The 20,919-nt window shown below is 42.1% G+C and overlaps 2 protein-coding genes across 2 annotated transcripts in view; both read right to left on the bottom strand.

The window, feature by feature from the left end:
• Nucleotides 1-19,499, bottom strand: part of adgb (androglobin) — a gene marked incomplete at its 5' end in the record, with an annotated part of 32,402 nt that extends 12,903 nt beyond the window's left edge. The window contains 21 exon segments of the mRNA XM_079291183.1: nucleotides 149-278; nucleotides 907-1,074; nucleotides 1,687-1,801; nucleotides 3,536-3,674; nucleotides 4,268-4,376; nucleotides 5,361-5,462; nucleotides 5,600-5,663; nucleotides 5,846-5,939; nucleotides 6,872-6,917; nucleotides 9,578-9,731; nucleotides 10,388-10,460; nucleotides 10,857-11,031; nucleotides 11,749-11,825; nucleotides 13,287-13,459; nucleotides 14,385-14,471; nucleotides 15,260-15,399; nucleotides 17,738-17,911; nucleotides 18,184-18,255; nucleotides 19,034-19,126; nucleotides 19,227-19,350; nucleotides 19,492-19,499. Coding sequence (XP_079147309.1) covers nucleotides 149-278; nucleotides 907-1,074; nucleotides 1,687-1,801; nucleotides 3,536-3,674; nucleotides 4,268-4,376; nucleotides 5,361-5,462; nucleotides 5,600-5,663; nucleotides 5,846-5,939; nucleotides 6,872-6,917; nucleotides 9,578-9,731; nucleotides 10,388-10,460; nucleotides 10,857-11,031; nucleotides 11,749-11,825; nucleotides 13,287-13,459; nucleotides 14,385-14,471; nucleotides 15,260-15,399; nucleotides 17,738-17,911; nucleotides 18,184-18,255; nucleotides 19,034-19,126; nucleotides 19,227-19,350; nucleotides 19,492-19,499 — 2,317 coding nt within the window.
• A 115-nt stretch (nucleotides 19,500-19,614) lies between these two features.
• The window catches only part of rab32a (RAB32a, member RAS oncogene family), a gene marked incomplete at its 3' end in the record, with an annotated part of 11,415 nt that continues 10,110 nt past the window's right edge, over nucleotides 19,615-20,919 (bottom strand). Inside the window, exon 3 of the mRNA XM_079291182.1 lies at nucleotides 19,615-19,635. Coding sequence (XP_079147308.1) covers nucleotides 19,615-19,635 — 21 coding nt within the window. The remainder of the gene's footprint in view (nucleotides 19,636-20,919) is intronic.

The raw sequence follows: 20,919 nt of genomic DNA, 5'->3' as shown, positions 1-20,919 counted from the left end.
TGCAAGTCAACATTGAATCGTGAACTATAGGAAAGGCAAAAGGAGATTACTTTAAATTGAATTGATTTAAATCCTTTTACTGGAGTTTTAGCCATATATATGTAGATGGATAACATACAACATGAACAAACACACAAATGGCACTTACATGCAGGAGAGTGTTCTTTGGCCGAAAGTGAAGGGTCAGCTGTGAGGGCCAGTATCGCAAAGCGCTCCTCCGATGTCAGCTTCCTGCCCAGAGCCTCAAACAGCATTTTGTAAACTGCAGAGTTAAACACCTACACACACACACACACACACATTAGCAATTGTGTGCTGTATGTGTGTGTCCGCATGCATGTGTGTGGCGAGTGTGTCAAGATGCTTATTTTTCCAGGTATTTGGATTTTTGTCATTTACATCCTTGTAAGTGTATTAGAAAGACAGTTTAGATAAGAGATAATTCATTATCCTTTGAAACACCCCCCCCCCCCCGTTCCTCAAGTAGGCGGGTAGTTAGACTCCACATCATTTCATTTTTTCATTTAATTACGGCTGTCTGTCTACAGACATTGATAAGAACAAGATTTCAATTTCAACAGCCATTTAATTTAAATTCTAAACTTTAAAAGCAATGTGATATTTAAATAGAAACACTTCATCAGGCTTCGAAAACATGTTATTTTACTCTTCAAACAAGTAGAAGAAGCAGCTTTGTGAAAGGTGACACAGATAATCATGAGTATTAAGTATTATTAGTATGAATGGACATCTTTTTCACTCATTATTAACTCAATTACATACTTCACAAAATGTGAATTTGCCAATCCGACTGCATCTAGATGTAGCAACTGCAGTATAAAGGAAGGTGAGCTGTACAGTAATGTACCACACAACTGCATAGGACTGTGTAGGTGAACAAGCTACCTTGCGGTGTTGCCCTTTTCCCAGGGTGGTGTTGATGTTTTGGGGGCAGTGAGCCTCTTCCAGGGTTCTTCTGGCTGCTGGCTGGTCCTGCTCATCGCTAAAGGAAGACACCAATCTGGACAGGGCCCTCCATATGGACGAAGCCTGGTCAGTGAAACGAGCACTTTCCTGTTTAAATAAAAGGGAAAGCAGTGGAGTAGCAGTTATATTGTGTTTACGGTTACAAGCAGAATGAGAGTTAAATAGAGGAGAAAAGCAGAACGGCCACAACACCAAGACATTTCCATGTGAACTTTGGTGTTGAGGCATCATCTTACTACCACGATGTGATTTATAAAATTGAAGCTGGAGTCGGCCTTACAGCAAGCACATTGCAACTAGACCTATTTTATCCTGTCCGTCTCTCTGTTCAACCAAGTTGGGTTCTGTACTTTTTAAATTGTCATGAGATTGAACAGGTTGTATTTACAGGTTGTATATATGTTTTCTTTGCTCTCAGTGCTTTCTAGTTCATTTGTTTTACACCACTGTATTTTAACTCATTTTAGCTTTTATGAGCAAGGAAGTGACTTTGAGTCAAAGGAAATTGCTGTGAGTGTGTACTCAGACTAAAGAGAAAGAGAAAATCTCCTTTACTTTACATTACCCACAGATGGATCCTCATCAGCATTATCCACATTTTAAAACAAATAATTAAATGAACATTCCTTATTCAGCTAACAAAAATGACTTTGTGTTTTTATCAAATTACTATCAATGTCAACTGACTGCTTCGAACACCTTGGTAAGTTGTGACATGATGGTTTCTTCATCCCCAAACAGGAAAGATGTCTTGCTGTAAAGGTGAACGTGGTAGCCCAGTGCTGCCTTTGTGTGGAAGGACAAGACATGGCGCCTGGAAGGGAGACAAAGGAAACGTTTTCAACAAATAATCCACTGGTGTCCATTTACTGGACAATATCAATTCTTCTAAAGGGGTTCCACATCGATTTGGCTTGTGATACATTATGAAGATGAAGTCTGTTCATGACTCCTTTTCACTGGCTGCATATGTTGCTACAAGGTCAATCACAGAATGATGTTTCCTTCTTCGAGTTTCATTTAAAAAGATTTAGAGGCCCGCAGAAACTATCTTGATCTTCAATAACAAATAAAAACACAAAACACAAACTTTTTTCTTGTTGTTAATTATCTCAAGACCTCTGATTTATCTTGCGACCCCTTGCGGTTCCTGACCCGGGCTCGAGACAATTTACTTTATTCTTTCATTGCATTACTAAGAGGAACAATGGCTAAATATTAGGCTGCTAAACTTATGAAATTGATATTAAAGAGCACAGAGATACCCCTCCACCAACGACCCTGTGGCTTCACAGTATTTGGTAATATGAATTGCATAATCATAGATAAAAAATGCATGAAACTATGTTTCTGCCAAGTAATACTGAATGGGTCAAACACTCAGAAGTGATGTAGCCTAATCTCCTGCCTACCAAGTGTCAAGCTAAGTTCACAGGGCCTGTTCAGCCACGAGAGAGTGGAACCCCACTTCCTTGGCCCCATTAGCTTTACATAATTCAAACATCACAGCCTAACTAGATGGATGAGCACTGGGGCAGAGCTGGGCTTGTGCTGAAGAAGCAGAGGACAGCATATGAAAGAGAGGAAAAGAAGGTGAAGAGTATGGGACAAATGTAGAAGACGACAGCACACAGGGTCAGTAAACAGATTATAGAAAATAACTAGAGCGCCTCATACAGATGGGCTATCAGGGACATGAGGAAAAGAGGTGGGGTGCTGCCCAAAAGCCTGGACATGTCATCTATTCTCGCTTGGAGGGAGTGTACTGTGGGGCACATGGGCATGATACGTTGAGTGCTATTGAGTGTGATTATGGCTCAGTGGGAATTGCACTGCTGCATACCTGCACCTGACCCCAGAAACTAGGCCCTCTGCTTCTAGGCCAAGTAGCAGCCATTAATAGAGACTAGGACGGGTGCTTTTTACTGCTTTTCAGAGCATCTGAGGTAGGCAGATATTCTCTGCCTGGCTGTAAAAATCATAACAAGAGTGAAACTCTTTCATTGAAAGCTCCCAAGTGCGCTGTCCAAAAAATGCATACATTTTTAGAATGGGTTCCCATGATGGAAATTGAAGCGCTAACTTTGGCATCATTAATGCCAGGCTGATGACCGCTGAGGGTGATTTAGCGTTATGAGATTCAAGCGCGAGTGGAAAAATGAAATGTGAAAAGCGATGACATTTTGTTTAGATTCTTATGTTACATGTGACAATTTACATAAATTGATGAATTTAAATCGCCATTAAGTATTGAGCCAGCAAACCTATGATGAGACTAGACTGGTCACTCGTGTGAAGACTTTTCCGAGTATGGAGTATAATATTTCATTAGCATTGCATGGTAATATCAAGATGTCAATATCTTTACACAGACACACAAAGCATGAAATGGTATACTAACGTATACTACTGTGGTGTCGTTAATGGGGATTACAGAGTCTGGCAACATAGATTTTGTGACACCCTAGTCTGATCATGAGCTTGATCTAAGCTTTTAATTGTGATCAATACAGTACACAGTTCTCAGTGTTCATTAAGGCTGTCCTACCCGGGGGGTAAGTTAAACATGGTGGCCTTTGAGGAGGTGGTCTTGATGGTGAGTACTGGCAGCTGACACTGCAGGCTTCTCCAGGAGTGGAACTGGGCGATGAGAACTGAAGACCTACATGCTGTGGACAGTTCCTTTTCTATGAGGTGTTGGAGAGTGGAGAGAAAATGTGCACTGGTCAAACATCCCAGTGAAATATCAGAAACATAGTAGGTCATATCCATGGAATGTTCATACATTGTATGAGTGTTTTTATGAATATGTACATATACTGTTCCAGGTTCCAGGGTATGGTTTGTGCATACTTATAGAGACTTATAATTGCCTTTAGCAAAATACAAATTAGTCTGCGACTTCATCAGTGCCACGGATTTATCAATACACAGTAATAGGCTACAGATATTTCAGAGCCATGGATTCTGACTTGCAAAGACCTCAGTCAGATAAAGAATCAATGAGCTAGGCAGACTAGATTAACATATTCAACTAAACAACCCCTATTCCCCTTACACTCTCACTGCTACTAGGGGATGGAGAGCGAGGGAATGGCAGGTTAACGAGGGGCATACATTTTGGTCATTTAGCTAACAAGGGGGCTGTCATCCCCTTCATACTGCCTTCTGGATGTTAGAGACTTGAGTCAAGCTCCTTACATTACATGCATCAGAAAATCCTTTTGTTTGTGAGTATCTAGGTGTGTGTGTGTGTGTGTGTGTGTAGATAAATCCTTACTGTTTTCAGCTGCATCTCCCCAGAGAAGCAGAGCAGAGAAGCTGATGAGGATCTGGAGAGGTTGCAGGCTGTCCACACACAGGTAGTAAGTGCCTCTCACCTCTGGACACTGGGGGGTGGGGGGGGAGATACAAAGACACACACACACATACACACTGGCATTAGTTATCAGTGTGAAAGCAGACAAGGAAAAGAACAAGTGAAAGAGAGAAAGAGCAGAAAGGTGTAGCGACGAATGATAGATAAACTGATAGAAGGGTGGCTTCGTTCACGAGACGGTGGACGAAAACACAAAGGAAGAGAGGGAAAGAAGGGCAGGTAAGTGGAGGCAATAAGAAGAGATTGAAAAGAGCCGAATGAGTTGAAGAAGATTTTTAAGGTGGTACTGACAGAGGAGAGTAATATAAGAAAAAGCATCCAGTGAGAAAGACAACAGCAGGAGACCGAGAGATGTGCCGAAAAGACAAATGGAGAACAAGAGAAGAGGGAGAGAACGCATACGTGTCTGGAGTGACAAGCAGACTCGGCAGTCTATAAACACAGACGTGCAAACTCACACCAACACACAGTCAGACAAAAACCTGCGCTACACACAAACGCACACTGTTCTTTACACGACTACTTCCACCAGACACCAAATCAGACTCAATTTCTGTTGTGCTGGTGCCAGTGAAGCAGATAGCAATTACATTTATAATGTATTCTAAGATCCTCCTCATTACTTACAAAGCTTTGCACAGCTTACAATCTCTGGATATCCTTGAATTTCTAATCCTTCAGGAAGCTGAATCTTTTTTTTTGTACCTAAGATAAATGACCTGTGCCTATAGAGCCGACTGTTGTGGCCTCAGACTGCCATTAAATGTCAGGGCAGCAAACCTCGTGTCAGTCTTAAATGCATGGTTCATTTTTGGCCTCGGAAAAAACGGTTTGACAAAACACCCTTAACTAAAAGGTGTAGCGATTTACAAAATGCCAAAATGTTTCTGTTTGCATCTTTTTTGCATCTCTTGGCGCATGTGTGTGATTCTGTGTGTTTGTATGTGTGTATGTGTGTATGTGTGTATGTGTGTGTGTGTGTGTGTGTGTGTACTTCAGGGCTTGCTACAGTAGATTTCACAAGGAGGGATCCAGTGGAGTCTGTAGATGACCCAGTACAGTTGGTGCCTGTTGCAGTTTTGGACAAGACGGCTCTCTGCAGAACACAACAGCAACATTAATAACAATATATCCAATACAAACAAATAGCATTAATGTGTCTAAAACACGGAAACGTTTGGGATAATATCAGCACTGGAGACCAAACATTCAGAAATAAGTCACATACTTTACCTTAAAATGTGACTCATGCATATGATGTGGGTAGATTTGCGGTTTATGAAACACCAAGAGTGTCCTGGAAGAAAATGACAAATAAATGAACAAAAGCAATTATAATCTTTACCACATCATTGTTTAGCCCCTTCAACCACTCTCTTCTCACAACTGTCTGTGTTTATCTATTGGTACAGTATGTTTGCAGTACATAAGTACATATTTTTGTGTGTGTGTGTGCGCGCGTGTGTGTGTGTGTCGCACTGAAAGCATTTAGCAAAGTCATCCAGGTCCATCCAGGTCTTCTGCATGATGGGTTCCTCAGTTACAGGCTCCTCCAATGCAGTTTTGGGTTGATCTGGAAGGGAGATTCATTTCTGATTAATATTGTTGTTAAGAAACAGTTTTGGTGGGTTAGACATTTAGTTAGAGACAGAAGAGATATGGATTATAAAGTACTTTAATTAATATCAGTCATTATTGTTAATAAAACTCTGCAGCATCTCAATACATGTCCTTATCAAGCTAGTAGCATGAGAGTTGAATGGTGCTTTTCATGCCACACTTAATACCAAATAGATATAGAATTGCCTGTGAAATCTCACATTTTTCAAAATGCTGCAAGTAACAAAATGCTTTCCCTCTTGTGACTCATAGCAAGTTATCCTTGATTCAAATCATAATCTTAAACACAGTGCGCTGAATTGGCCAAACTCCCACATAATGGCATAGTGCAGATCCATACTCCCACTCACTGACTCCCACTTACTCAATGCATGCAGAGCAAAGTCATAGACATGCGCACACATACACACAGTTGCTCTGTGCCCCCAGGCTCTTCTCAAAGTGAGAAATCTGATCAGAAAGCTGAGGCGGCGAGGGCCAGTGTCTCTGCTGCTGAGCAATGGTGGTCCGCTAACTCAAACTGCAGGTGTTACTAAGCAACTGAACGGGGGCAGAGAGAAGACAAGGAACTGGCTCGTCATGAGGCATGAATTCAGTCCCATCTTCTTCAAAGTGTCTTGGCCAACAGACAGAAGCATGGAGAGAAAGACGGAGGGAGTGAAGGCGACAAATGGACATCCTTTTAATCATATTAATACCGACTCCGCCGCACATATGCTGTTCAAGTCGACCAAGAATGAAGACCTTCACTACATTCATCATTTCCAATAAAACTGAATTAATGAGCATCTGCCCATTCTGGTCGCCTAATATTTGACCTCAGATAATTGTTTTGTGTTTTCAACATGAATGAAGGGCCGAGCAATGCAAAAGAACAGCTTTTACCATTGGAGATGTCGTCATTGTCCTTCTTCATGTCCTTTGCAGTAACCTTCGGGAGAGAGAGAGAGAGAGAGCGAGAGAGAGAGAGAGAGAGAGAGAGAGAGAGAGAGAGAGAGAGAGGCATGAACAGTGAGTTGCTGCTAGAGTAACACTGCCGAATAACACTGCAGAGATACGCCTCCGCCCTCTAGTGATTCCATGCCAGCTGTGGTGTGCCGCCATTCTTGCCAAACACCACAGGACACGAGACACGGTTTAATGTGACATGGGCTGCTCCAGCTAAAAAAAAAACTAAAAAAAACTAAAAAATACCACACACACTTCTGTGTGAGCAAGGCACGAGATGGTGTGATCAGGAGAAGGGCATCACCACTACTTTGATAACTAAGCCAGATTCAAGTGGTACACCTGTATCAGCTAGCTTCACTTTCCACCAGAGCCCTGGTGAATGTCCAACAGTTTACTCAGCTCTGAATAGGAATCATGGCTTTGTGTGGTGTTACCTCAAAGCAATACCAGCCAAGACTCTCTGGGTGAGTCAGAGTGAGTGTGTGTTTGTGAGTGTGTGTGTTTGTACCCGGAGACCCAGACAGACGGAAAGAGGCATTTGGATTGGGAGGTACACTTGACCTCCTCTCTACCACTACAGCAACACTTCCACTGCAACAAAACAAATGTAAATGTGTGTGTGAAGAGTGTTTTAGCTCTGAGGCGTGGTCATAAGAGGACATTCAGACTGATACATCTTACACACAAAGCTCCCGGGATTTTAAGCTGCTACTTTTGGAGCAGCAGCCATTTTTTTTTTCTGTGATCACGTCACAGTTCATGGGTAGACGAAAGCACATTTCTTTAATCCCACACTTCATGGGGCTTTATTTTCCACAGCCAGAGTTAAGTCTTTGCTCTCCAAGAAACTCTCTCCACATTTCACATTTTTAAAGTGTACATGAAAAAAATGTCAAATACAATCAAGTTAAATATCTCTTTGTTGCAATTTACAGTAAGTTGACAAGCAGAAGGATATTCACTGTTAAACCAGGTTCTAATGATTTTACCCACACTAATGTTGAGTGAGTAGCCCAGAGAGGGTATTAGGGACAGCATGTGACGTGACAGAGGTTGATATCGCTGCTGACAGAAACAGAGGGAGGGTTCCAAACAGCAAAAAAAAAACCTTCTCACTTGATGAACAGCCCCCTCAGCCCGTGACCCGCCACACGCTTGCGAAGAGCGGGAAACACACACTGAGTAAAAATGTGGCACACATACTCATACCCAAATGACACATCAAATTAAAATGGGGTGGGGGTGTGTGTGGGGGGGGGTCCTCTAAAAGTCTCCAAGACCTGAAATGACTGTATATGAGAGAGAGAGAGAGAGAGAGAGAGAGAGAGAGAGAGAGAGAGAGAGAGAGAGAGAGAGAGAGAGAGAAGAAAGAACTCGAAAAAGCATTTCCTGCTGAAAATGCGTTGGAATGCTGAAAACTGAAATTAATCGCAAAAACATTGCTGAAAATAGATATCCAAATCAAAAACAAATTGCAAAAAGCTTAATAATTCAAAGAGTTTAAAGATTAACAGCATTCCAACAATTAGTGAGTGAGAGAGAGAGAGAGAAGAAAGAATTAGTGAGTGAGAGAGAGAAGAAAGAATTAGAGAGAGAGAGAGAGACTCTGATATCTCTGGCAAACTTTCTCATTTGGAGATTGTCCGATGTTTTATCTTTTACAGCTTACATGACTGTTGTCCTGCTCTGCCATGTCTTTCCTCGTCTCTCCCTCTTGTGTCGCGGTGTGTGTAAATGTCACTCGAATCAGGAAACTTATCAGACTTATCAGTGTTGGAATGCTTAACAGCATTCCAACAATCAAGATTCGAAGAACAACAGTTGGAATGCTTAACAGCATTTCAACAATTAGCATGTCCATACTTCCCCAGCCTAACCGCGCTATAACTGGTCACAGTTACACAAGAGGGCGATTAATATAAACTCTATTTTTTTCTCTGTATGCTAGGAGTGAAGTGTAATAATGAACCCCCCAGGAGACGCAGACACTGATGGCTCACCATCTAATTGCACTGCTTTTTCCCCATCAGCACAGTACACGACCTCTCCCAGTATGAAAACCCACACACTCCGTTCACCACCAACACACAACACACAACAGAGGTTCTCTTTTCTCTTTTCTCTGTGTTTGCTGCTCTGCTTTCATCTCTCCCTGTCCAACTGCCACTTTCTCTCCATTTTTCAGTCCCCCCTCCTTTCGTATTCTGTGTAGTTGCCCCCCTTCTTTATTCCTCTCCATCATTGTTTCCACTCTCATCTCTGTGTCTGTCTGTCTCTCTCTCTCTCTCTGGTGCTGCTCGCCCTCATCTCCCTTCCCTCACTGGTTCTGTCTTTAGTGCGCAAGTGCCCCTGGTCAGTGGTGGCCTGGCTGGGAGACAAGAGAAGTGACTTTGAGACTGGGGGATGGCGGGGGGCGGGGGGGGGGAGAAAAGAATGAAACTAGGAAATAACATACAGCTGTTAGTGTCTTAGTTGATCCTTATACCTCGTTCAATAAATGGCGTGGGTATCTACAATTTATTGAGGTTATTTGTTCAACAAGATGCTCCTTAAAATATTAAACACACACACACACACACACACACACACACTGAATATAGAAATCATCTCTGTGCCCCAGCAGACAGTAGTTCTATGTACCTCTATTTTGTCTTCTGTGATGTCTGGTGAGTTAGTGGTGCATTCAGCTGCATCTGGCTCAAGGCCGGCTCTGTATTCGGTCTCCTCTCTCTCAGCAATGGACACCAGAGGGGATCCGTAGGAACGTTTCCTCTGGGCGCTCTGCGTGGCCTCTCTGTTATGTGGACATATAGCACATGCACGCATCATATCATAACGCATCTCATCTCACGGTGACACATTTAGAAGCAATACATCCTATCATCTACAAATGAGTCATGCATGTCACATAATAGGCATCAAATGACACCAGAACAACATAACACTGTAGCTGCTTTGATACATGTTTATATTATTTTTATTTTTTATTATTTTTTATTAAATTTTTCTCTGTGTATGTAATTTATTGACCCTAGGGTCACATTGTGTTTTTTTATGCTTTTAAATGTCGGCTCTGTTAAGCACTTTGTGATGTTATGTCTGTGAAAAGCGCTCTATCAATAAAATTCATTCATTCATTCATTCATATGTGACTTTTTTTCTGAGCTTAAGAATGTAAGCAAACATTTCTTTCGGTGAATATAGTGGGGGGGAAAACTATCTTGATAACATTGTAGGCTTCGACACCCATATGGTTACAATTTTTCAACTGCTACCTGTATGTCATTGCCCTGTTGCAGAGAGAATGGTCGAGTCAGAGGATGAGGAAAAGACGAATGAGATCATGATAACGTTCTTTTTTGATCCCCAGATGGAGTCTGTTTTCCTGCTTTGCTTTCTCTACAGTGAGGTGACAGCGACGGTTAGCTAGTATTGAAAATACTCTTTAACCTGCTCTTGACCGGATCGGAGAGAAAAGGGCTGGCGACCTCAATGAACTTCTCTGGTTTTGACAAAGGAAGCTCTGCGAAAAGAGAAACACATCTCACACATCATGCCGGCACTCCTTTTTTCACACTCCTTTTACTGCATTTTTTTGTTACACCCACAGATCAGCTGATGCCAGATATGCCCAAGCCAGCAGCTATTTTCATTACAGAAATAGTGTAGCTATCCTCCTCCTTTTTTTTCATTTCAGCATGCGGTACTGTATGCCCTCTGTGCAGCAGGTTCTGAATCTCCTGCATTCGCACTCACTCTCCTTTCAAGTCATATTTATTTATGAAATGCACCTACACTCTATCACATAATTTGTGCTTTTCTATTTGTTTGATATCCTCCCCTGCATCCTACCCCTCGCTAGCATTTTTTCCAAACTTCATTTTTTCATTTGCTGCCTCCTTCTTTGTCTCTCACGCACTTTGTGGTTCATCGGTGACCACGATCTCCTTCCGCGGGCGGATGAGTTTCCATTGGGGCACAGGTGGAGGTTTGGGTGGTGCCTCCAGCTGGCATGCCCTGGTTCTTGTCAACAGAACAATGTGGCTGTGCAGCAAGGAGAGACCGTACTGACGAAGATACTCTGAGGAATTAGCCTGTGTACCCGCATATAGACAAAGAGACAGAAATAAACACACGTGCAGTACTCACTCGTGAAAATACATAAATGCAGTTTAAAACATATTCTCCCATACTGAGAATTACTGTCACCTGTAACCAACTCGACAGATGAATCAAGTCAAAACTCTCAAAAGGGGATTCTGACCGAGGATCAGAGACTGGAGGTGATGTAACACCTCCGACAAAAATAATATCCTGTCAAATAATTATCCTTAGCATGGATGTAAATAATAAAACAAGTGAAGCCTGTTGAGGAGAAGCATCCAAATAGAACACGCCATGCCCCCAGGTCACAAGCACTGTTATGTTTCATCTCCACCACCCACTTTGGGGATCTAGATAACATTTTTCACATAACTGTGCTATATAACAGAGGTGATTAAGGCAGTATATATTTTACTGTACTGTACTGTACAGTACTGAAATAAGTATATGTTTTCACATTGTAACGTGTGAAATTCCCCATTTAAAATGACTGTCTTTGTATTCATTTGAATGCATATGGGTAAACACAAAAATGAGCGAGAATGTCTCCATGAAGGTTAAAGATGCTTAACGCGAGATTGGGAGCATTTGAAGATCTGAATACAGTCTACAGTAGGTGAAATCTAATTTTCATAGATGCTGATGCGTCTCGAATAAGCTTGTGTATGCATAGCCAGCGAGAGAGGGGGAGTAGAGAAAAGACAAACCATTTGTCCAAAGCCAAAGGAATTGTTATGTGGCTGTAGTGGGTAGCAGCTGGCACACACCACTACCTCGGAGGCACCTGAGGAACGCACACAAAGAAGACTGACATAAGTAACAGGTAAGTGTCGGTATATGCAAACTCACACAAACATGCACACACATGCAAAATGATAGACACTGTCACTGAAATGATTGACTGACTGATTAAACTTATTGATATAATAAAAAAGTGTGCCATCTACCAATGAAAAGTTAAAAGTAAAGCTGATACCGACAATATAAAGTTACATTTCTAAATCAATGTAAAATGTAAGCCTGGAGATGTGACAGCACTATTGGCCTCCACAGGTAAATAAGGCAACAAGAGAGAGTATCTAGGTTATCTATGGATGGCCCTTTCCCCCATGGTGCATCTCGGAGTATGGTATAAGGAGCACATGAGCCAGGAAAATCAATTTGAAGGACCAAGATGAAGAGAGATTGAAACACCATAAAGGCTACACATTAAGAATTGAACAGAGAAGTGGTTCTCATGCTGCATAGTGATTAATGCATTTCAAAAAAAGAGAAAGAATGTAAAGGTTCTTTTTGTGTTTGCATACTTGTATGTGAGCACCATGTAATGCATTTCCCTAAAGGATAACTGTTCTGTGAAGTAAAACAACTTTGTGCGTGCATGTCATTACATCATGTTAGTAATATCCAACACTTTTGTTATTGTACACATGACCGAGTCACATTACTGGCAGAGAGAACAGGTGGGTAAATATGAGAGCAAAAGAGAGGGAATTGATTTTATACTGCTGCCCACTCGTGCTAATGTGAAGGTGTAAGTATTTTTTTATTTATTAATTGTACAACTTTTAAAAAGCCTTTACTGTATCTCTCATGACCTGAAACAACTCCAAGCCACACACTCTTTTCTGAGGACACGTTTCAATCCTGCCTGCATCACATAACCACATTGGACTTGGGACCTGCGGGAACACCAAATAATTCACCCTGCCACTGCTCCCTCTGCTGGCTTATTTATAGTCCACCATACACGCATTAACCCTCCCTCCGCTACATACTACATGGGCTTGGGAAAACAGGAAGTGACACTTGAAAATTAGGAAAGAGGCAGAGGAGCAATGGCAGGAAAATGTAGGTAATTTGCAGGATGGCACGATAGTGACCAACGGAGTATATCGACAATCAATGCTATGACTGTTAAAAGGTTTCAGTGTCATTACTGCAATAACAGAATTGAATCATTGATACGCTTGAGTTTTTGCAGGACAATGAAATATTCATTGTCATGCACCATAGAAGTTGAATTATGGATGCAGAGGGAGGAAAATGGAGATTTACACACACATACTGTGTACAAATATGTAGTACAGTACTGCACATATAGATTGATTTCATTGACGAACTCAATTAAATGTCCAAGCAAAGTATGTTATGTATGTTTCCGGGTATGCATGTGTGCGGATGTGTTTGCCTTTCTGTGCTTGTATGTCTTTGTGTCTGTTGACAATTCATTGACAATTCAGACCTTGACTTTTCTCTGGCTGTGGCAGCTGACTCTCGCTGCCATTACGGCTGGAACGTCTCCCTGCAGCTGGATCTGCAGTCTGAGACTTCGTCTCCGGCAAACTCTCATCTGGGTGTGCGAATATGGGAATGGTGTCTTGTAAGAAATCCCACGTTTTTCCCAGGTATACAGACCTGAGAGGAAGTTAAATAAAACTAGATTACAGGCTACAAGGGATGACATCAATAATATAAAATCCAAAAAGATGTTAGCACAAAATTACAACTTTTGAGCAAGGACGAGCACTAATGTTGAGCTCTCATGTCCATCATTGACTTCTCCTATTCAAAATGACATCTACTGTTTCTGCCCTGAGAATATTGCAGTTTCTGTTCCCGTTACTGTGTATACCCCTCTATTTGCAATACAATGGGCTACAGTTGTTACATCTCTCTCTACAAAAGTACATAATACCGGTACTATCATCTCTCTACTTCAATACGTCCTTAGGAAAATAGTTTTTACTGAAGGCAAGCTAAGCTTATTTGTATCGCATGTTGCATCCACAAAGGCTATACAGCTCCCAGACACAACAGGTTCCTGTTGTGTTATGTGTGTGTGTGTACCGTACAAGCACATAGTGCAAGCCGATGTGTCGCGAATCAATGTGAAACACAAACACTGCCGTACTCAGTGCTTGTAGGTATTGATAGATTCCCAAGGCGACCCGTTAACAGCAGGTTACCTGCTGAGCAACAGAAGAAAACACTCCCCAGCTCCACTCCAAAACACTGACATGCTGAGAATCTCCACTCCGCACGGCCTCTCCTCCCGCTTTATCATGAATTTCCTTGTTTCCATTTTAGACCCGAGTTCTTTTCTCCCAAAGAGTGACTTTCCATATTATTGTAGAGAAATACACTTCTCTCTCCCTCTTTGTTCCAGTATGTTTTATAAATTCGGAAAAATCCACAGCTAGTCACACTGTGTGAGTGCATTTAGGGCCACAGTCTTTATTGTGATAAAACTGACAACAGTCAGTTCAATTCTCACAAGCATTCTGGGACACTGACAAACAACAATTAGCACAAGAGTGGAGTAGACCAATGGGGGCCTTACTTTATCGGACAGATTTCTGGGATCCAGCCAGTGAGGGTGTGGATAAAGGTGAACTCGCCCATCTCTCCGTAGGCCTCAGACACTACCCTGAGAAACACACAAGGAGCGGTTTAAAAAAAAGAAAAAGAAACCCAGCAGTCCCAGCAGACACCTGGGCAAAGCTTGGTACGAGTTGAGTATGAAGCCTTTTCACTATGACTCGTAAATTATTCATCAGAAGAAAAGCTCCTTTGTTTCCTGTCTTGGATGAAACATTTATGTCTCAAACTTCTGTGGAAACCGCCACCTTTACGCACGCTATGTTGCCCCGTCGCAGACACACACAGTGCCCGTCTGTCACCAAATCCAAGACAGCCCCAAGGCAGAGATTAGGTCAGGTGAAGGTTTGGCTTAGTCAGCAAAATGCACCCTGTGGGAGTTCTTGTGCATGAGTGTAAGCTTGAAAAGGTCCAGTTTACTTTGTTAGGTTCAACATGCACGTACGTGTCAGCCAGGAAATGAACATCCTCAACCCTGAATTCCCCTGAAAATTCTCCTCCTGTAATTTTAGACCCACATTTAAAAAGGTCTTGATGCGAGATGTGGAGCATTTTGATTGCTTTGCAACAGCTCTTAACATGGCGATGCCTGAGCCAGCAGCTAAAGGTGCAAACAGCACTAACAACACTTAGTATGCAGAGTTAGTATACAGAGTAAGTATGCATAGTGTGTGAGTTATTTCTACAGTGGTCGTATTAGAGCGGCACATTCTTGGAATAAGCTCGAGTCTGTTCTTTAGCCGTCTTACTTTTAAGACTATTATTACGGTTTCCCAACTCCTTATGGCAGCACTGAGATATGCATGTATGTTATGGTTGGAATGTACAGTGACTCACTTTGTGTTGGCCACTTTAATGAGAGCCTTGGCTAACAACATTGGCCACAGCTCCGACTGACAGGTGGAGGCAGGAAGAAGAAGGTTGTTTTCCTCGTCAAATGGCATCGAATCATCGACTGTTATCTTCCTCCAACAACCCTAAAAGCAAGGGAGGAAGACACAGAGTGAACATAGAGTTTAACAATCAATGCACCTCAAGTAGTAGTTCTACGAAATGTAACATCGTTTTATAACGCTTTAAAATGTGCTACGACATAAAATGTGCTAGTAAATAGGCCACTCGTGAATTTTGAAGCTTTTGTGTCTTAAAAAGAGTGGTTGCTAACAGGTGGCTAAATGAGACGACTAAACATCATCCCACCGAACACTAGTCCTCCTTCAGCTTTGCGGTGTTTGTTTTTAGCTTTTTACTTCTGGCAATTGTAACTGTATTGAGTCTCAGAATCCTCAAAAATTCAGTTCCGCTTCAAAAGAGGCATCACCTCAGAGCATAGTATAATATCCTGAAATTGAGGAAAATCTGCGTTTTGCTACATGCATTGATTCATATTTTAGCTGCTGTATATTCCCTCTTGCAACTCTGAGCCTCTCACTCAAGAATGGAGCATTGCCTTCAGGCAGAGTAGTGAAGTGGCACCGGCATCGACTGATCAGCCATCAGCCGATTCATCCGCGCTCACTACCATCGTCTCATGGATGCATCGACACGTCGGCCGTCAGCTGACTAGTAGCATCCAATCACAATCATACGAGTGAACTAGGTAGCCTTCCTAACCTCACGATTCAAACTTTGATTTTTCTGAAACCTTCGTGCCAACACTGCCTGCAGAGGCAGCTCCCTCCAACACCTCAAACCCCTCCAAAAGTGCTGAGATTTAGCTATTGTTCTCTCGACTAGGATCCAATTCACGCACGCTAACAGGTTTCACTGAATGTATACTTTAGTGTGTTATGCCACTGCTCAGATTCCTTCTTTATAACCAGTTGCATGTCAGAGAAAGCTTGTCTAAACTCCCAAATCCTTTACCAAACAGCCAGTAGATGGTGGTGGGGGATACAACTACATTTAAAAAGGTAATAAGAGGAGCTGAAGCTTAAAATCTCGGATCTGTGATGTTCACATTCCAACACCTCTCCTCGCATTAGCTACCTTATGCTTGCATATCCTGTTTGGTGTCAGAGCTTGTTACATGCCGTCTGTGGAGTGGTCTGTCTACTGGCCATCTGGGGCAGTTTCACACTGCTTGTAAGAAAAAGCAGCACAAGCAGGTGATAATCTGACTGACTGTTCACAGCTGTGCCTCTCCTTATCTATCAGAGCAGTGTGCACTAGCAGGACTAGATGCAGTGTGGGGGCGGGCACACTTTCTTTCTTTCTTGCTTGTTCTTCCACTTTTTTGTCGAGCCATCGCCTCGAGGAGCTTGATGTGTTGGCAGATGGGGTAAACTACAGTGTGAAAGGAGGAAAGAGGAAGCAAAGCAGGAAAGGAGAGACAGGGTTGTGTAGGACGGTGGAAAGCAAGGTGAGAAAATGAGAATGGATATTCACAGCGGCGTGAAGGAGAAAAAAGAAAGTTGGTGTGGAACGATACAGAATCGAATGAGCAGGGGAGAAAAGGAGTATCCTATGAGCAAAAACAGGCGAGGAAATGGAAGGGGCGGTTGGGGGCTGGGTGCTTCATGCAATCTCTGAATCAACCATCTGGTAGCGTATATGGTTGGCACAGAGACTGCTGCAGACAACCGTGTCATGCTTGTTTGTCAAGGCACGAGTCACAGTGTTACAGAACACAATCATTTTTAGCTCTGTCTTTTTTCACTCTCTCGCTGACCCAAATCGTAGAGCTGGAAGAAGTTCCCTTCTGAGATGACACATTGATGTAGTATCTCCCCTAAACGGAGATCTGTGGCAAGCAACACACACACACACACACACACACACACACACACTGCAACTCACAGGCCAGCAACTTCAACCTGTATCACAATGCAATGATGAGCTTTATTTAAAAAGGAGGAAAAAATCCGTACACTCGCACGTAATGAATATGATTGACACTGCAGTGCACAAAGCCCTCCAGGGGTTGTGCCTGCTCTCATGGTCTTACTAGGCATAGATACCCAACTTGAGCCTTGCTCTCTGAGAAGAACGATATCGTTCTATTCATCAGAGAATATATGAAGCCGGGACACTTTTGGCACAGTAGTGAGACTGATTGATTTGAGCCCTGAGTGGAAAAGAGTTTCTCATCCCTTCCCCCCACCAACCCTCAGTCCATCCCCACCCCCCTTGCATCCCCTGTGGTCTGATCTTACAATACAATTTCATGTCATCCATTTCCTAAAATGCGCCTCTAAAAATGTCTGACGACCAAAGAGGCGTTGTGAAGCCGAGACTTCATCTTCAGGGATGTCAACATGTCGGATCCACATGTGTGGATGGGGGTTTGTGCGCATGTGTGTGTGTCAGGCTCACCATCCAATAGAGTCGGACCACGTATTTCCCATAGTTGTTGTAGAGAGGCACATGACCTTTCACCACATTGCACAGCGAGTAGATGTGCTCCCAAGGGCTCCAACAATCTTCTGCAAATATGCCGTTATGCAGCGTCCGAACAATACAGATCTCATTGATGAGCGATCTCATCAGCTGGATTGAAGACGGAGGAGAGAAGGGAGACAAACGTAATCATGAGTGGAACAACCACCAACCAATGGTATTGGCTGAATCTAATCAATTATCTGATTAGAAGGGCATTGCATTACCCCCCCCCCCCCCCAATTTAATTTCTGTCAATCAAACATCGCTCCGTCTGACATCTGAATTACACTATGCTATTACACAGGTGCTGTTCGATGCAGGTTACCGGAAAGTCAGCGCGATCTTACATAGAAAAGTAGAAAACAACAGTTGACACTAACCTCACTGCAAATAAGATGATCATTGGGGGAGATTAGGTCAAAGCTGATTTGATTTTCAACAACGGTAGGAGCCTAAAACAAAGCACATCATTGTTTTCATTAAACGCCACGGACTGAAACATTCCACCTCCGACAAACTGACATGAATATGTAGCCTGCTCAGTACCTCTCTGCTCATCCCAGGTCCTAAACTGGTCTCACCTTGTAATGATACTCCCGAGACTGTGTCTGGGATGCATATTTCACTAACAAGTTAATAGACTCTACTACGTTACTAATTAAGAATGAATGAATGTGTCAGATGATGGTGAGAGAGCATGATGCAATTAAAACTTCATTGGAGGCAACTACAGAGCAGATTTGCTTAACTACATTCCACACTGTGTCAAAGACACACAACATCTAATGGCTGCATCAGGAGATGAATCCTTCAGTCAATGTTAGTCATTGCAGTATATTAGTGAATTGTGAATACAGACAAATGACCACAGGAGCCTATAGGAAGATTAATCCCTTATATTGTCATAAAAGGGATTATTTTTTTCTGACCAAAAATCCAATTGCTGTGATATGGGAGGGAGAAAATAGCAGCTCTTAAGAAATTAAACAAACAAATGTATATTTTTAATGATAAATTAGGTAGAAAGTGTGATCAATTTGTCATATAATTTGACATGAAATGATGTGATCACTGATATGTGCTTACCTGTATGACACATACACTGGCTACTGTGTATTACTGTTATGTGCATAGTGTGGTACACATCACAGTCCAAGTATAAAGCGGCATTGGATGTAGACAGAGACTACCCCAGCAACCATATCATTAACATAGAAGCATGAAGGTTACCTTGTCGACAATAAACTCAGTAGGACGCTTCCAGGAGTGCACTTTTAAAGATGGAGGCAGTGAAAGTTTCCCCTCAGGACTTTCAAAAAACAGCTGCAGACAAAAGCAAATAACAGTGAATGTGATGTCCTATACCCTGTAAAGTATATATATAGCTGATGGCAAATTCAATTAATTTATACTCCAGATTTACAGCATTGTGACTCTTGTTCGTCTTCCCATCTTTAGCTCCTTTACGCGAGTCCCATTTCTCCTTGTTGACTTCTGCATCATTCCACTCTGGCCAAATGGGAAATCTGCATCTCCAAACGCCTGCCCTGAAAGGATGACACATGACTCATTTCTAACTCATTTCATTTGTTCTTGGCTTCCCTTTTTGTCAATATTGAGCAGCAAAATGAGCCAGCTCAGTACCAGAGATTCAGTCTCGAGAGTAAACCCACCAAAGTCCTGTTTACCCTGTCATAGTGGAGTTGACATTAGCTTATACTGGCTAGCTGTTTCCTTCATGATGATCAAAGACTTAGAGGTATGAGAAGTTAACTTCTAAAGTGGCAACATATTGATATATAACGTTAGGGTCACTGCATCTGTGTGTTAACCTAAATAACACAATGAAACCAGCCAAAGTTTGAGCATGACGTTCTGTCAGGATTAGCAAGCGTCCTGAACACTAGCTAGCTAACTTAATTCGTTTATTTGATGATGTGTTGCTAACGCTAATGCTAACCACAGCTGACCTTAATTAACGCTAACAGCCAGCGTTACAACTCACTCAGGGTGTCGGTCGGATGAAGAGACTCTACGTGAGGAGGTCTCCCTTTTGCTGACTTTTGACTTGGACATATTGCACTAAGATCCGAACAAGTCAAGTAGGCGGCCGGAGGTGCATTTGTTTGGTTATGTTGCTAAGGAACGTAGCTCTAACGTGGGCGGGGTCTGGAGCTGTTGCGTCACTTGGTCATTTGCAACCTTATGTACAGTCTATGTTTACAATTACAGAGAGTAAGGTCAGAGTAACGACACGTAACAAATCAAACACCTGGCCTCATTGTCCTGTCTATAAACTGATAGAATTATGCAAAACATCGCAAAATATTGCCTCAAAATGTGCTGAAAGAGAACAAGCTGTAGTGGTGAGAGCAGTGTCTGATGACTATCACGCACTGTTTCCTGAGTGGAATCACATGGTCCTGTGTGTGTGTCTCTCTCACGAACACACACACACACACACACAGTACTCATACTTTTCACACATACAACTTCATCTATTGTACTCTGTGCTACAAGTTTCTTCCAGGGAAACATATCACCAGGGTAGGAAATTCACATATTTTTTTGGGGGCAATTTTTGCCCCCACTCACTGAAATCCAGGGGCATTTTCAAAAAAGTGGGAACTTGTGAAATAACATTTAACCTTTGTTCAAAATAATACATATACTTATTTAGGCTTACAATATATGAGCAATTGTCATCAAATGGCAATAATAAGACTATTAGGCAGTAGCCTACAGATTCAAAGTGTTTTCTTAGATTTATTTAACAAAAAACAAACAAATCAGACAATCACATTCAATTTTATTCTTATTTCTTTGTGGTTATTTATTGTTATTATTAAATGTTTTAAACAACTATTAACAATTATTAAGTCAACGATGCCTTGATTACATATATATCAGTCATTATATGGAATTATTGAGAAAAAATATTTTTGTAGCACCTCAAATATTGTGATATTACCCATTTTTGTCCCTCGTGTATTTCCGACGCTGCATATCACTAGTTTTCTCAAACATTATGTAACTCAAATAGAAACAACTGTGCCAGTGCTTGCTCTGCACACTATACAGTCTTATTATGGCCATTGACCTAATCATTGGCCATT

Source organism: Melanostigma gelatinosum (genome assembly GCF_949748355.1).
Source record: "Melanostigma gelatinosum genome assembly, chromosome: 19".
Taxonomy (NCBI): Eukaryota; Metazoa; Chordata; class Actinopteri; order Perciformes; family Zoarcidae; genus Melanostigma; species Melanostigma gelatinosum.
The sequence above is the reverse complement of the archived record's forward strand: the minus strand, read 5'-3'. Positions and strand labels throughout refer to the sequence as shown.